Source organism: Bolinopsis microptera, chromosome 12, assembly GCF_026151205.1.
Source record: "Bolinopsis microptera isolate Bmic1 chromosome 12, MBARI_Bmic_1.0, whole genome shotgun sequence".
NCBI lineage: Eukaryota > Metazoa > Ctenophora > Tentaculata > Lobata > Bolinopsidae > Bolinopsis > Bolinopsis microptera.
In genome coordinates, this window is record NC_087083.1 from 11,287,815 (window position 1) to 11,305,304 (window position 17,490).

Below are 17,490 nucleotides of genomic sequence, written 5' to 3' on the forward strand. Positions count from 1 at the left end.
AAAGTCAACAAAACCAAACTGAATGAATAGCAACAGGAAATTCAAATGTGATTTTACATTCTATTGTCTTTGGACAAATTGTATCATTGTTCAAATAAAATATGAGACACATTTTTATTAGTAATAGCTTATCGTTTAGGAAACTGGGGAGTCTAACGTTTTCTCGTGACCGACAATTTGACCAAGACAAATCATTCACAAGAATTATACAACCGAAAGGAACTGTTCATCCTGGACCAATATTCAAAAACGTAGGTACATCCTTTCATTATAAGATATGAGCATATTATGCAGTATGCACAATGCTTGATAATATGAATTTAATGAATGAATAATAAAAAGGATATCTCTTCGTCTCAAAAACGGGCATATCCCTACTCACAGAAGTAATATCATTGAAATTACTGACGGGAGTGATAAAGTAATAGACTTGTCCGTTCAGTACTAGGGAGGGTAGTAGCAGAGAATAATAGCATAATAAGTTTTAATATCCGGGCATCGTACAGCAATAAACTTTATTATCTAGCTGCAAACTAATTAACAGGAAAAGTGCACATACATAGAGGCCAACAGACTTGGCTTATAATTAGCTCCATTTAAATCATAACCACTCTGCACGTGCGATAAGTCTTACTTAAATCATCACCACTTTGCACGTGCGTTCCAGGACCGTGAAGCTATTTTAGGAAACGAAGATAATGTGCAGCTTAGATAGTCACGTGGATTATAAGCAATTATTAGCTGCGTACGTCTGTAGATAGCTAACTGGGCATCGGCACACTTTCTTTTACAGTAGAATGGGTTTTCTAAATTTGACAAAATTTGGCAATAAAATATAGTCAGGCGGACTCATCCCGGAATTCAGGGGGAGCAGCCGAAGGCTTCAAGTCCAATAATCCAAATTTTTCTCTTTCGTCGTGATTATCGACGAAATTTAACTTCTTTCGGACTTCGTGATGATCAAGACTCCATAGGAAACTGACCCTCAGAAGTCAAGTAATGATCGTTTCTAAAAGCTTGGGTAAGCTAAAATTTTACGCAAAATTGTCTACGCGCCAATAATTATGACACCCTGCTGTATAAAAGAATTTGAAAGTTTGGAACAGTTTAAAACAAATTATTATTGACAAATCTTTATTCTTTATCATATTGAAGTACCTTGTGCGAATTATTTTGAATCGCTATTATATTACGATTTAAACTTTACATCTATACATTACTTAACCTAGTAAACGTTTGTCAAAGAATAATAAATTAATTTTGACATTCACTGAAAATTTAAAAAATAGTTTTGAAATATTATAGATTCTTCTGGAATTCTGAATTGTATATGAAACTCTGAAAGCAGCGATTTGACACAACAAAACTTGACGAATAACATAAATACATTGAATGTAATGGAAGTGCTATTCATAATATAACAAAGCACACAGCAAGCGAAGCATTCAAGTTAAATGAGCTTTAAAATTTTTTAATGACAAATAATATTACCGTAGCAAAAAAAAAACTATCAGCTGTTCCAAATTGCGTTTTGGTGAGTAGTTGGAAGTCTTTGAGGTTGCGAATTAGTGCAATTCAAATTAGCATTACCATCAACAACAATTGATACAACATCTAAAAACAAACAGTTCCGGTTGCTACAACTGATTTTCACAAGGCAACCTAGCTTGATAACTGATAAAATTGAAAGAGCACATCGTCAACTTTTTCTTTTGGTCATATTGAAAGAGCACATCGTCAACTTTGTTCTTTTGTCACAGCCAAGAACATAAAAACACAACAATCAAAACTGATCAGTCATACCTAAACAAAACGCGTGCTATTTCTCAACAAAACAACTCTCATTGATAAGAAAATGATTCAAAGAGTTCTTCCTCCGCGCAATAACAGACCCCTGACACTTGTGACTCTTAACAGTGTTGGGTGAAAGAGGTTTAGTACGGGGAGTGGAGGTGAGTACAGGTTGGAACTGCTCTCCGCATAGCCTCTTTTCCATCTTGTGAACTGCTATTTGTGTTTTCAACATCTTGATTTCCATCCTGTTAGGAGACATGTGTTAGTTAAGTTGTTATAATTAATGCAAGTTAAGTCATCCAATTAAATTCATGCGTCGGAGTTTGTGGTAATAAAATAAAACAGCACCTGATTCGCTTATCTCTGATCCGTTTTTCCTCCAAAATCTGCTCAGTTTTGGCGTAATCCTGTTCAAAGTGTTCAATGACGTCCCGCAATACCTTTAGCTCCCACTCCAAATTAGCAGGGGTCCTCTCCAGGTCAGTCTGATATTTATATTTTGTTTAACTACATCAGATAAATATAAGTGTAAGAACTTAGTTACGAAGCTGGTAAAAAGAAAAATGTAATCGTGAATCAGGGAGAATGATAAAGGTGTAACCAGATCACCCACTAACCTCGTCTTCTACACTTTGGTTCCCCTTATCGGTAGAAATTACAGTCTCCTGCTGCAGTGATTCTGGTTTCTCCAGGTCGTTTTCTCTTACCTCGTCCTTCTTAATTATGTCTGACAGTCTTTCGTCTGGGAAAATGGGAGTTGAGACGGTTGGTATAAAGTCTCTGTCACTACAAATAATTACTGAAATAATTTTTATCTCTTAGTTAAAAGGGTGGAGGAATGCGGATGGAATTATTTGATGATAAATAGAAATTTCTGATTGTTAAGTTATTTCTAATTTAGATCGATTTTAAATTTGTCCAAAAATTTGTAGCAAAATTACATGAATAAACTTGTATCAAACTGTTATAGTTGCATACTCTAATTGAAACTGCAAATACGTCGATGAAGTCTAATTGAACCCAATATTTATATCGAGGAATAAAGCATGGTCGCTGTAACAAATACATGTTGACTGTGGTCTAATGGATAAAAGAAGGGACGCTCATGCCTCTTCGTCGTCAGATAAGCTTATCAAAATCTCGAAGAGACGCTAAAATCTCAAAACGACTCTATAGTCTATAAGCACTGCAAGAGATTACAAAAAGTCATAGCACTGCAAGAGCTTTATGAACCTAATAAAAAGTCATATTTTGTTGCTACGCGGTTGATCGTGAGTACGTGAAGCGTCTCTGAATGTGAGGGATATTGCATGCATTATATATATTTGTATGTATTTTTCTATGTTTATCAAATTTATTACGAATAAAGTAATGACTTAAAGCAATCTGTTGTGCAACCAGAATCGCCAACCGACATTATCGGACAGCAATACAATCCCACGTACCTGTAACAATAGGTAATGCAGCCAATGGGCGACTCTTTATTCCCGGGCTATTACCCTTCCTCTGAACTTCCCTTTGCTTTGAATCCAAGCTCCAACTTGATGATATTGGCTTTGATACTTGTCCTGCAGCTGATCTATCTTCAGCATTATAACGATTACCAGTAACGATAGCTTCATTTGGTTTATCCATCTGGACTTCTCCATTTAATGTATTTTCTTGAGGAACCAAGTCAGCTGTCCCCTCCTTCAGATATGATTCTTCACAGCGATTAGTTTGGTGAGGTGATGGTTCCAGGGTTGGTTTTGGAGAGAGTAGGTTGTAGGTTTGAGGTGGTTCTGGAGTAGTATTCATTGAAGATCTGTCACTGTGGGATAAAATAGCTATTTTAGCCTTTGAGGTATGCATATAATTATAATAATATCGATATTTTCTGAGAAATCGTTCACACATTATTTATCGGGGCCGTATGTTAGAATCCCCCTAAAGAAACCTTTTAAACGTGATAGCAACAAGAAATGCGGCCGCTTTTCTTTTGTGGATGGCCGCTCAATTTCCCGATCCGTGATGGCATATTTTATCATATTCCATACAACCTGGGGACCCCAGGCTTTACTGTTTATACTTTATAAGCATGCAGATATGGCGGAGTGATAGGCCGAGCGCCGCCCAGTTAATTCCATATTAAATTTTAAAATCGTATACATTTCTATGTTACATGCACTAACCATATGTTTATTTATATTGTTTATGCAACCTGATATGACACGGATCTGTGCAAAATGGTAATACTATAATACTAACTCAAAATAATATGCTAATAATTAGTGCCTAGCTAGTTGGATACGTACGTGGTGAAATTAACGATTTACTTGATCGGTTCAATTCAGCGTCGCGTGCCAATACCAATTTCATTCAGATATTGCGCAAAATAACTTTGCGGAGTGACAAAGTCCGCAAAGTTATAACTAATAGGGCACGTACGCTCGCTCGCAGGGTCGCAAAGCTACCATATACAAAAAAAACCTCGTTTGCTAACCCTTGTCCTTGCAGACTCTTTTGTGCCTTCGGCACTTTGAGTCATGGATCGGGAAAAAATTGTGGGAAAATATGTAATCATAGCGGGGATGGAGGTACTAAGTGGAAAAGTTACTTTCGTAATAATAGTATGGCTTTCGTAATAATAACATGTGAACGATCCTCGGATAGTCGGACCCCCATCATGGATCATGCATCAATATTATTCATGTAACATATCATACACCATGCAGGATGCTTCAAGCTTCGATATCGGATTTAATTTGATTTAAGCGGGTTTGTCATACTAAATGCACACCCCATATCGCAGCATACTGTTCTTAAAAAAACTATTTTTTCGTCAAATGTAGCCTGACCCGTTCCTATCTGCTTGGTGACCAGGATATCATTGAACAGTCCATGTTCTTATGATCCACTCTTAGAACAAACATTTTGCCTGAAATTACTGCGAATTTGTATCAAACTTTAACTTATGAATCATAAAACAACACGACTCGGACTAGCTCAATACGGAGAGAAACATATCCAAATATAAAGGTATTTTTACTAAAACCCATAATTGGGTAGAGTGGACCGTTGCCAGGCCGCCAGGGTCTCTCTTTCCCAAAAAAAGAAATGATACACCAATCAAAACAGTAAAGGGGTATATTAATAAAGGGGGTATGATAGTAAAGGGGGTATAAAGTCAACGGTCGTGCTTGCCAGCACTGTGATATCCTGCGCTCGAAACAAATCAGTTGATGTTTAAGTCCCAGCTTAACGCAAAGAAGATCCAATCAAATTATCTCAAGGGGAGAGAGAGAAAGTGAGTTCATTATACCAAACTTGGGGATTGTAATCATAAACGTTGAGCATCACGGAGAAGAGCAAGGGATCAATAACATGATCTTCTCTTGCCTTTATATTGCCTTTATATTGCCTTTATATTGCCCTTTATATCGCCCTTTATATCGCCCTTTATATTGCCTTTATATTGCCCTTTATATTGCCCTTTTTATTGCCTTTATATAGCCCTTTATATTGCCCTTTGTATTGCCTTTATATTGCCTTTATATTGCCCTTTATATTGCCCTTTATATTGCTCTTTATATTGCCCTTTATATTGCAATTTATATTGCCTTTATATTTCTTTTATATTGCCCTTTATATTGCCCTTTATATTGCCTTTATATTCCCTTTATATTCCCTTTATATTGCCCTTTATATTGCCTTTATATTGCCTTTATATTGCCTTTATATTGCCTTTATATTGCCTTTATATTGCCCTTTATATTGCCTTTATATTGCCTTTATATTGCCCTTTATATTGCCCTTTATATTGCCCTTTATAATGCCTTTATTGCCTTTATATTGCCTTTATATTGCCTTTATATTGCCTTTATATTGCCCTTTATATTGCCCTTTATATTGCCTTTATATTGCCCTTTATATTGCCCTTTATATTGCCATTTAGTTCAAGACCGGATGTTTAACTATTTTACCGGGTATTCCAGTGGGACTGCTAACTTTATAACTACTATAACTGGTAATGGAAAACCTGATTTGCCTCGCCCTGATTTGCCGCAAACGCCGAGTATTGCATAACTGAGGCCATTTTTAATTCTAAAGAACTATTTATATATACCCTCGTGTTTTCTAAGGAACTGCCTGTTCAGCAAAATTGAAAACTCTAACCAGATACTCAGACGACATATTCTTGTACCTGATAATCTGATCTGACGTTTGGTGCTCATAAGGGCTGATTGCTGGTGATAAGTAGGAGGTGTCTGTGTCCATCTTCTTGTCGCGGCTCCGCCGTCGCTTTCGTCTAGGCTTCACCTGTGGGGATTAAAGGAGTGAAAGGGATGCTTGGAAGTAGGAGGTGGTTAAGGAAGTGCATACTTTATGTGCATACTTTATGTGCATATTTTATGTGCATACTTTATGTGCATACTTTATGTGCATATTTTATGTGCATACTTTATGTGCATACTTTATGTGCATATTTTATGAGCATACTTTGTGTCTGGGGACTTTCTTGCTCAAGTATTAAAATTACTCATTGAGACAAACACTTGTTGCACAAAGCACTTTACAAGGTCATATTAAGGTTAAACATTCATATTACGAATAATTAAATTAAGTCGAGACATAACGAATAGCTGAGTTAGTAAGTAAGTAAAGTAACAGTCAAATAATAAATTTTGTACGATGACCCCAAACAAAAGTTTAATGCTAAATGCAGGTGTGATAACCTTGCTTTTCTGCTAACTTAGTAACTTAGTTATGCTAACTTAGTAACTTAGTAACTTAGTAACTAGTTAACTTACAGCTAAAAGATCAGACTTGTTTTCTCCGCCACTAGATGTAGGTATCTCCTCGTCACCGCTTTTAGAAAAGGAAGCTTTCTTCCTCCTTCCGTTTCTCTTCACTTTTAATACTTCGTCCGATGTTCCCTCCACCTGACGAGTTTTATTTCAACCATCAGTCAACGTTACAAATTTCTGAATCTTAGATCATACAGGATTGGCCAAAAGTCAGTGGGCATACGTTAGCCTTAATAGCTCAGTCACTGAGTGCCCAATTGAAATAATTCTTTCTGGTATGACTCTGGTATTTAAATCATAATAATATTTTAGGGGTACAATTGGTCATCTTATCGTAAACTGAGATGCGACTCTTATCACTATGTGATTAAGTGTGTTGAACTTATCACTGATCCAAGAAGCTAAGCACTAGATCATAATAACTTTATTCAGTAGTTATAGTAGTACTTGTGCAGTTATGCAGAACTATAGTGTTGTATATCTTTATCTTCACTGAAATTAAATGTGTGGTCTATAAAGTTAATAAAATAACGAACGATCCCATAATACACCCTGTTCAGTGTTCACACCTTCACTAAAACATTGTGGTTGCAACGTGAACGCTTCCCACCAAACAACCTCATCTTCAGAGAGACCCCGGTGTTTAACTCTGTCAACACAGTAATTGAGTTTAAACTGGGGGCCGAGCAATTAGTTGTTAGTGTTACTTCACCAGATGGCATGTTCACGCAAATATCTCAAACCAAACATTTTAATAACCACGAGACACGTACATGTACCTAGACAATGTTTAGTAGACATGTAGCTGATGAATTAATATGGGTATCGTTTTAAAAGCTACTATAAATATTGTAGCTGTTTTTATCGACTGACTGCATGATTCTAAAACTTCCACCCAATACTAGCGACTCTCTTCCACTCAATTTGTGGCAGTAAAGTAATCAAATTCAGCAGGTGTTTAATGTTTAAAGGTGTCCAAACTGCTCTGGTAAATCACTGCCAGTAATTCCTTTCCACCTCGGCACCAAAGATACTGAGGTTACAGCGTGACAGTGGTTTTGTTTCATTACGTTTAGAAGAGTTTGACGTATTCCATTTTGAGATTGGAGCAAATGATTTGGGGTTTGAGTTCTTTATTGTTTTTATTTTTTGGTCTTGGGAGCGCCCATAAAAAACAAGGTAACTTATTATCCGTATTCGTTAATCTTTAGCAAATATTTGGAAAAAATTTGTTTCGTTTTCTCAACTCGAGATCTTTCCTTCATAAGCCCGCTCATTGGCTGTAAACTAAAAGCGTCGTTGTTTACAATTACTGAGATTCGGCAGAGAGACCGGTGCCACCCGATAAGCCGCTTAGGCGCTTAGCTTATAATAACATATATGGCATTCAAGTGCATTTTAAAGCAATTTGCCCTGAAGTATGATAATTATAACCAGCTTTATCGTGTTCAGCGTCCTCGAAAACATATGGTTACATGATTTTCACTTCGATTTTCATTAACAAATAATCCTTCTATTCTCAAATCTCTGGCCCAGCTGCCTGCTGGGTTTCAGAAGGTGATACCAGATCAATATGCTGCGATAATTGCGCAGCTCCTATAATTGGATCCAATTACATGCGATACACTATATTATTCCATATAAGGCCTGATCAAGTAGATTGAGCTCGGAGAACAAGCTCTGGTGACGTCATAGTCACGTGACCTCAGGCTCATAATCACGTGACCTCAGACCCAATTAATTGGGTTCTGGCCTGGTCAGCCCCCTATCACCTGATCTTGAGGTGACGTACGACACCTCGTTGACCCAATCAATGTCTGGAAGGTTGCAAATTTTCACATGCCAATTTCACATGCCAATTTTCTCTTTTTTTGATACATAGAGGCCGCAGAATTATGAGGAATACCAGATCCTGGTGGAACCTAAGCGATCCATGATATCACGACAGGCCCTATAACTTATAGCTTGGACTTCGCTGGCCTTTCAGCCTAGTATGAATAACATCATTGCTGGTCCTCGGTATACAAAGATAGTCATGCCATTAAAACTGTTCTTCTCATAAATAACAGCTCATAGTTTCCATAACCAGGAGCTTATTGGGTTCCAGTGACGGATAGTGCTCAGTATATCCAATACAATCTGAAGGAGGATCCTCTTCAGCTCAAGACAGAGTTTGTGTGTGAAGATGGTGATTGTGATCAAGTGAGATAAATACTAGATCTGTTCATAAATAAATTTTTGTTTAACTGAAATTTTTGTTTAACTGATACGATCGTAATTACACTGATCATTTCGCAGTGTCGCATTCTTTTTATCTAATTAAAGGACTCTAATAAAACCTAAATTATCTTTATCAAACTAAGTACTAACACAGAAAGGAATAATTTCTCTTGAAATATGATTCTTCTACCAGACTATAAAGATACAAGTGTATGACGGAGATATATCAAGCCCAACCAACCAGAGAGATATATCCTGGAGGTTTGATGACTATTCTTACGAGATCAGCAGATGCACCCCGCACTTTAAGAAGCAGTTTATTAATGTTCCTGCTGACAAGTATTTATAGATTTATAAACTTTTTATTGCGTGATTCAAACCAGTTTGTTTGTCGATAAGATACAGTAGAGGATAACTTATCTTAGTGAAAGATAGCTTATCTATGCTGTTGCTTTTCAAGACATTAAAATGAACGCTCGAAGGCATTCAAAACCATCAAAAATCAAAATTTTTAAATCTTTTTTTTTGCGTTTTAAAAATTTTAGCAGATAATTTTTCATAAAATGAGCAAAAAAGGCAGTCATTAAGCAGTAAAATATGTCAACATATCTGTAGATCAGTGTCTATGATTATAAAAGTTGTTGCTTAAAGCATCATATCAGTAATACCTGCTTTTTGAAAACAATATTTTATTTGACCACCTCGGTCCTGGATTTCTGTGTAAACTTACAAGATGTGGAGGTAAATAATAACTCCGAAGAAGTGAACGAGGAAGCCGAAGATCAAGAAAGTGATCATGCCATAATGATAATGTGATACTTAGAATATTTAAATTGTATAATAACTCGTTTTTCATTGATCCAATGATTTAGTTTAGTCCGAATCCGATGATAGAAATTACAATTGACTGAAATTAAAAAGTTGTCATATCCTAAACATGAGTTCGCAGTGGAATAATTTTGGAAAAAATCTCAACGGACTTTAACTTGGACGGACCTTAAACAGACGGACTTTATTTGAACGGACATTAAGATGAACGCTAGGACCGCCAGCGTTCAATTAATGTCCGTTCACATAAGGTCCGATAAGGTATTTAGCTCCCTAATGTATCCTGCAGGTACAAAATATGGTCGGTAATCTACGCGGAGGGGGCTGTACCTCAGATAAAGATCCTTTGTAATAATATCTTAGTGCTCAACTTCAGAATACAGAATATCATTGGCTATGATGAGTGTGAGCGGTTTTGGGGATTAAACTCGTTTTGGTTGACAGTAGAGAAACATGAACTTTTTGTGCAACGCAGGAAAGCTCCCGGGGGTGGGTATTTTGAATTTATTTAAAGTTCACTAATTTGATCCTCAAATTGCCCGATTTGAGGATTCTTGTTTTTAAGAATATTCGCAAATTCTTTGCCATACAGACAAACTAAGTCTCAATTAACTGAAAGTAAAGTCTAAAATCATAAAATAACTATTGCTGTTAACTTATTTGTTATACAGATTGTGAACCTCTACCATGGAAAAACATATTATACTACCCTGAAATGTTAACCTGGCCCATTTCATACGGTACCACACTGACAGTGTCATGTGATAAGGGCTACACAAACTCAGGGGACAGTCTAGTTACTTGTATGGGAGAAAATGCGTACCTTGGTCAGCCAAAGTGCAGCAAGATCAGTAAGTTATGGTTCACTTTATATTTATAATTTACAGTTATAAAGTAAAGACTAAAGAGGTGTGATGATAATAATGTTTAATATTTAATAATATTTAAATTATACTGAGATGTGCAAGTTTGGGAAGGCTTGTCATCTCCTCCTGATCAAATAACTTACTAATACAAAAATAATTTAACAAAAAGTTATCTTATAAACAATTATTTAACAAAACAATTAATTTACTAACCCTATCCTCTATCTGCTTCAACAAGTTCTCATTAGAACTGCTTGTGATAGATTTGAGAATGTTGATGTAGATCCGGCTATCCCACTCTTCCTGCTCACACATCAACTCGTCATCATCTACATCTGCATCGTATTCCTGGAAGATGATAAAGTTCAGTCAATGGCACAAGTTGAGTTAGGTAACGACTATATAGAGGCTGTAAAAGATTGCGATCTCTTCATTTTCAATTTCTATAACGGTTTTCATGTCTAACAGTGCTGCACGCCGCCATTTTTTTAAAACGGCAGCGGCGTGGTTAAAATCGTCGACGGTGGCCGGCGGCGTAATCGGCGTGAGGTCACGTGATTTCGCAGATTCAATTTTCAAAATTACGAAATGGTGCATTCAGCGTATAAACAGGTTCACGCCGGGTACGCCGTTTGAAAACGGCGGCGGCGGCGTGACCGGAAAATTATCGGCGGCGGTGGCGTTCGGCGGTGGCGTGCAGCACTGATGTCTAACCTGGTAAAACTTAATTTAAACACTTACAGATTATTGAGTAAGTAACACTAATATAATGTAATTACCTCGATGATATTATTTAAGGAGTGTGGGCTGTCCGTTACAGCCCTCCTCAATTTGCTCCGAACCAAAGTGGGCTTGTAAAGCAGGGGCATCGACGATGAACGCTGAAAATATGTTAAACTTATGACTGAATTGCTTACTAGGAAAACTTACTGAGATTTTAGAAACGTAAAATTGAGTATCAAGTATGGTTAAGTTTTTATCGCATAGATCACGTGATATAGCTGAACTGGTGAATCTGAAAATGATGTAAACAAATAAAGCCTTACCTTACGAAACCCAAGTTTAGGAGTGTAGATATAAAAGGGTGAGTTATAACTGTCATGAAGCGAACTGAAGATCACATTCGACTTCATCTTCTTCAGTCGACCAGTCCGGGGAACTTGCTTGGTTGCTGTGCTAGTTGATGGTTGAGCGGGCTTTTCTAGCTCGACTATACCCTCTGATTTCTCCAGCTGCTGGTGTTTTTATTATTTTTGAATTATCAAATTAGTTTGGTTTGTACTTATGATTTATATAATTTTTAATCACTTGTGAAAGATCCGAATGTGTTCAATTAATAAATTCATCTGCAATTTTTTAAATGTTTTAAAGTTGTAATACCTTCTCTTGTTCAATATCTTCGTCCTCCGGTATAAGGGTAGCTTCACTCGCGTTTGATAGAGCTGGCGACGTTGGTCGTCCTGAATATGATATTATAACTTCCCATTGAAGATTTGAAACGTGAAGACTTTAATTTTCACTGGTTGAACGCAAATTGGTTGTCCAAATCTTTATCAGTTCTAGTAAATACATAATCTGAAAACTACATCAAGACTTATCTATAAACTATGAGCATTTTAATCATACCAAGGGTACGGTTATAATTTAATCACCATTAAATGAAGGTAGAGAGAGTTGACCATCTTGTGGGGCGAAGTTTGGAATCTCATCTATACTATCCTCCGTAACAAACTGCTCAACAGTGATAGCTGGAGCGAACCAGGCACTGTCTGAATCTATAGTTGTAGCACTTGTTGCATCGTTGTCACTCTCTGGACAGTGGACAATATTGTTAGAATACTAGTTGATACATGTAACATGTAACTAGTTGACCCTGGTCCTTAGGAAAGTTAATATTAGGATACTAGTTGACCCTGGTCGTTAGGAAAAATCGCACGAGATGGACCACGTTTTTCCCAATTTAACTGTAGAAGATTGTCACAGGAAGAACTTTTAATGCTTTTCATACAAAGTTACAACAAAGTCTTCATGTTATGTACCCTGGGTTTGGACAGGATATTACCCGCTTAAAATATTTCCATCGCGTTACATAATACTGAAATATAATATATTTACAATAATGTATCGTTTTTGTATATTAGAGCTTTAGCCATAGGTAGGTTGGTCTGTACGGAGCCCCACAGTTTCAATTCCTTGTTTAACTAGCCGTAGCAGGTTAGGCACATAACCAACACTACTCTGCCAAATGCAGGGGTGTTTCTAATGACCAGGGTCGTTTATCACTTTCTAGTAGTTTGATTTAAAAAGTTTATCGCTTAAAGTTTGTAGAGGAAGAAACATAATTAAACAACATTGTTTTCCTCATTATCTCTCGATCAGATATAAAAAGGTTTTTTATTGGACTCTAGTTATCTTACTCATACTGCACTAACCAAAGAAAGGTAAGGATATACTGGATATACTGGTAGTCTTCTCTCTTGGTTCACTCCTTTTGGTATTCACAGAAACCTCGCTGTGGCTCTCACTGGTGTCTGTTTCAGTTTCCTGTTCTGCACACAGTGTTATACAGCGTCGCACCGGCAGGATTACCCTGCAATAACGGATACCTTTATACAGCTGCTAATTAAAAATGAGTAAATATATTAGTTATACAGGGTGGGCCAAAAGTCAGTGTGCAAACGTTGGGTCTTATACAATATACCTCCGCCGTGTTTTATATTTGAGAGTTGTTGCTTTGCAGATATGATGGCATATACTGTACTAACTTGTTCGAGGATTCCGTCGCAAAAATTTTAAAATTCGAATATTTTAGACCACGCCCATTCAATATTAAAACACCTATATCGTTCACTTTGAACCTGCTGAATGCCTAATTTTTTTCATAGACGGTAGATTATTATTGAATGGTGTATCTGATCTGAAAAAAATTAGGCAAAACGGATTATAAATATAAATGACGAAGTTATCAAGCATTTTGTGTATCTCGTTAACAAAATTGACTAGGTGATTATGTGACACCGTGACACGACACCTTAATTGGGCAGCCTTAACGATTCTCATAATGTTTAATGGGGTGCAGGTTAACGGGGTGACCTCATCACGAGATTAGGTAAGCCAATCACCTGATCACGCGTAATGAATAAACTCGTTATGCTTCGTATCTCGGTCATCTGAGAAGCTACAACTCATTTTAATTCAGGACAAACATAATTTGAATGGACAAACACAATCCAACAAAATTTAGCTTTAGTATCCAAACTATTAAATAAATGCGAAAATGAACCTTCATTTGAAAAAAATGAACACGAATATTTTTCGATTTGGCAAATTCCTCAAACCAGTGGTGGCAGTAAGTCATACCAGAAAGAATTATTTCAATTGGGCACTCAGTGACTGAGCTATCAAGGCCAACGTTTGCACACTGACTTTTGGCCCACCCTGTGGCTGTATTATGAAAAATGATCTCGGTGTACCTATGTTGATCCCAGATATCACGACAGGCCTTAGCACTTGTATAATAATCATTTTTATTGATTATATGATGAAGGTTAGTGGTTATGTTGTGAACTGTTATTCTACCTATCAGTATGTTAGTATGTTAGTGGTTATGTTGTGAACTGTTATTCTACCTATCAGTATGTTAGTGGTTATGTTGTGAACTGTTATTCTACCTATCAGTATGTTCCTTGACCTGGAGATTAGTCAGCTAAAAAAGCTAAAGTTTGTGGGACGTGTAATTTTTACAGGAACCATCAGTTTAATTTTGAGGCATAGACGACGAAAAAAAAAGAATAAAAGAAAAAAATACTTCATGGACCTCTCTGATTGGCCAATGCAGCCGGGCAAAGAGACATGAGATCCCTTCAGTTTAGAGAACATCTTCCTTCTCTCCCTGATAAGACTGTAGGAATTATTCCAGCTCTTTCTCTCCACCGCCTCCAGCTTGTTCTTCAGTTCGTCCCAAGGGGTCGGTTCACATAAAAGGTCCCTGGGAAGTAGCAGTGAAGACTAAGTAACAGTGCTGTGTTTCAATTTAGACCAGTACAGTAATACAGTACTATACTTTACAGTAATACAGTACTATACCGTACAGTAATACAGTACTATACTGTACAGTAATACAGTACTATACTGTACAGTAGTACAGGAATACAGTACTATACTGTACAGTAGTACAGTAATACAGTACTATACTGTACAGTAGTACAGTAATACAGTACTATACTGTACAGTAGTACAGGAATACAATACTATACTGTACAGTAGTACAGGAATACAGTACTATACTGTACAGTAGTACAGTAATACAGTACTATACTGTACAGTAGTACAGAAAACAAATGTACCACGCGCTTCATGTGCCTGCTATATTTGATTGAGCACTTTCCAAATAGTTCAGTAATTTATCCATATATACCTGTTAATTTTCTGAAACCTTTCAGTCTTTTCACTTTGGACAGATCTTTCTCCAAGTTTAAATTAACGAAAAAATGTCAAATATCATGGGAATAACCCAGAGGCGACACCCATTTTCAGGTGGAATTGTGATCTAGTTGATTGACGATGTCAACCCATCGAGATAGTTCGCGCGGCGCGTCGAGAGGCGAAGTCCTCCAATGATTTAGCTTCTGGATGCCCTGATATCTTTATTTAGACGATTCTAGGCTGATTTTATAAAACCAGAAGGCGTGTTATCTCTATAACAAAGAAATACTGTAATTTTTACCCTTTACCATTACCACTAGTCCTTGACCTTAGTATTAGTAAGGACTCTTTACGCTCACCCTAATCCTAAACCCATACCCATAACTATAAACCCAAGAACCAAGAACATAAACCTATAACTATTTTTTATTAAATAATTGTTTTAATTTTATCAAAATTAAAAATTAACATTTTAAGTCAGCCCGATCAAGCCGCAGCTGGAGTTTTATACAAAGCAAACTCGAATTTCAGCGTAAATTTGAAATGATAAAACAAAAACTAACGAGGGATTCCAATTATACAAATAATATTATTGTCATCAGCATTCATTTAAACAATCAACAATCAGTCAATTAACATTCTTTTTAAAATTAAAATTAAAATGCAGCATTTCAATCACAGAGAAAGTTGCAAAAATATAATCAGTTCAGCACAAATCATACTGTTTGGGCCAAAACTAACGCAATGTCCGAATATTCAGTGCCTGATATTTGTACGACAACGCAGTGCTTGCATTGCGAAAATTTTGGTCCACTCAATATATAAACCATCGATTGCAGCTGTGAGCTGAATAACCAGCGGTAAACAGTTTTATTTGATAAGAATTTCGACATGGTGAACATTTGGTCAACATTTGTTCAACATTTGGTCAACAATTGGTCAACATTGCAAAACTTACTGATACACTTCTTCGCAACTTTGCCGTTTAAGTTTTGCAGATTTCTTTTCTGACATAAATAATTCCTTTGAAAGCTACTAAATATATTACATTTTAAAGGATTGAAATGCATCTCGTTAAAAGAATTAAAATTTATTTAATGGTAAACAAAAATTTTACCGTCGCATCGCTTGACAACTATAAGCGATCTTAAAAGGAAGAACTAATGAATGAGTCTAAGTGGCGAAATGCCTCCGATCTAAAATCCTCGAGACTCTTATCGAGACCCTTAAACTTATCAAGACACTTACCACTAGATAATGATACACTTGCAGTAGTATTCTCAGTCGTCTGAAACATGCTCGATTATAATAGCAGATATAACGATTGTCGAGTAGAAAAAAAAAATCGTTTCTACGCCTCCTAATAATTTTATAGCGTACGTACCATCGTGATCTCATTACCGGGCCCTCGCGAAATGAGAACATCTCACAAATCAATAACGAACTTCTTATTAAAGTTAATAAAAGGACTTATTCGTTGCTGAACATGCTATCTAGCCAGCTGTACGGGAGACTCTAAACATGGAATATCTAAGTGTAATGCTATGAGATACTTTGCGGTGAAATTTGGACGGTATCTGAACATTCCTTTTTGAGATTGTAATTAGATTCTTACTGAGATGAGATTTCTGTAGTCCACTTATACTTATACTCACTTAAGCTCCCGATCCAGACAATGATATTATAGACGCGATAGTTCGTGATGTTCACTTAAACTTTACATGTCTATATTTTGCAAGATAATCCTCATCATAAAGAAATATCAACCGATACGATTGTAATCTGTCAAGATCTTAATATTAATTTTTCATATTGTATATATATATATATATATACAATATATGCATATATGCATATATGCACAATACATATAATATAACAAATTATTGAGTCACATATTATTGACTATTGTGTTTTACGATTTTGTGATATATTTCAAACACTATCAATAAGTATTAAGTAATAATAGTGTTACCGATCAAGTGTTGTCAATCCTAGAAGAGGAGCACAAATAATTATGTGCTGACTTCATGAATCAGATGCAGATGACTCAGATCAAGATAATATGCTCTTTAATTAACGTGTTGGATAAGTGCCAAATCTCTCACCTCAGCAAGTGAGTAATCAGAAGGATCAGCATTATCAGCGTTATCACCAACATACTCTGTATTCTCCACTAACATATCATTGATACTCGTGTTGAACTGAGTGGAGGGTTTAACTGGTGCACTTCCGTGGAGGTTTATTACTGAGTCTACTGATTGACTGAATGAGCCCTGAGGGGTTGAAGTGTTGTGTAAGTAGGTAGTGCACCCCCAGTGTAAGTGTTGTGTAAGTAGGTAGTGCACCCCCCCCGTGTAAGTATTGTGTAAGTAGGTAGTGCACCCCCAGTGTAAGTGTTGTGTAAGTAGGTAGTGCACCCCCAGTGTAAGTATTGTGTAAGTAGGTAGTGCACCCCCCAGTGTAAGTGTTGTGTAAGTAGGTAGTGCACCCCTAGTGTAAGTGTTGTGTAAGTAGGTAGTGCGCCCCCAGTGTAAGTGTTGTGTAAGTAGGTAGTGCACCCCCAGTGT

General features: G+C 36.6%; 1 protein-coding gene across 1 annotated transcript in view; it reads right to left on the bottom strand.

Moving 5' to 3' along the window:
* Positions 1–1,125: 1,125 nt before the first annotated feature.
* Positions 1,126–17,490, bottom strand: part of LOC134824218 (uncharacterized) — a 71,503-nt gene continuing 55,138 nt past the window's right edge. The window contains exons 10-25 of the mRNA XM_063835994.1: positions 17,029–17,196; positions 16,169–16,208; positions 15,879–15,927; positions 14,313–14,483; positions 12,928–13,085; positions 12,148–12,306; positions 11,876–11,955; positions 11,542–11,727; positions 11,275–11,376; positions 10,709–10,843; positions 6,585–6,716; positions 5,978–6,093; positions 3,240–3,604; positions 2,412–2,536; positions 2,143–2,279; positions 1,126–2,039 (exon numbers count right to left, since the gene is read on the bottom strand). Of these exons, the coding sequence (XP_063692064.1) occupies positions 1,820–2,039; positions 2,143–2,279; positions 2,412–2,536; positions 3,240–3,604; positions 5,978–6,093; positions 6,585–6,716; positions 10,709–10,843; positions 11,275–11,376; positions 11,542–11,727; positions 11,876–11,955; positions 12,148–12,306; positions 12,928–13,085; positions 14,313–14,483; positions 15,879–15,927; positions 16,169–16,208; positions 17,029–17,196 (2,343 nt within the window). The 3' untranslated portion in view covers positions 1,126–1,819. The remainder of the gene's footprint in view (positions 2,040–2,142; positions 2,280–2,411; positions 2,537–3,239; positions 3,605–5,977; positions 6,094–6,584; positions 6,717–10,708; positions 10,844–11,274; positions 11,377–11,541; positions 11,728–11,875; positions 11,956–12,147; positions 12,307–12,927; positions 13,086–14,312; positions 14,484–15,878; positions 15,928–16,168; positions 16,209–17,028; positions 17,197–17,490) is intronic.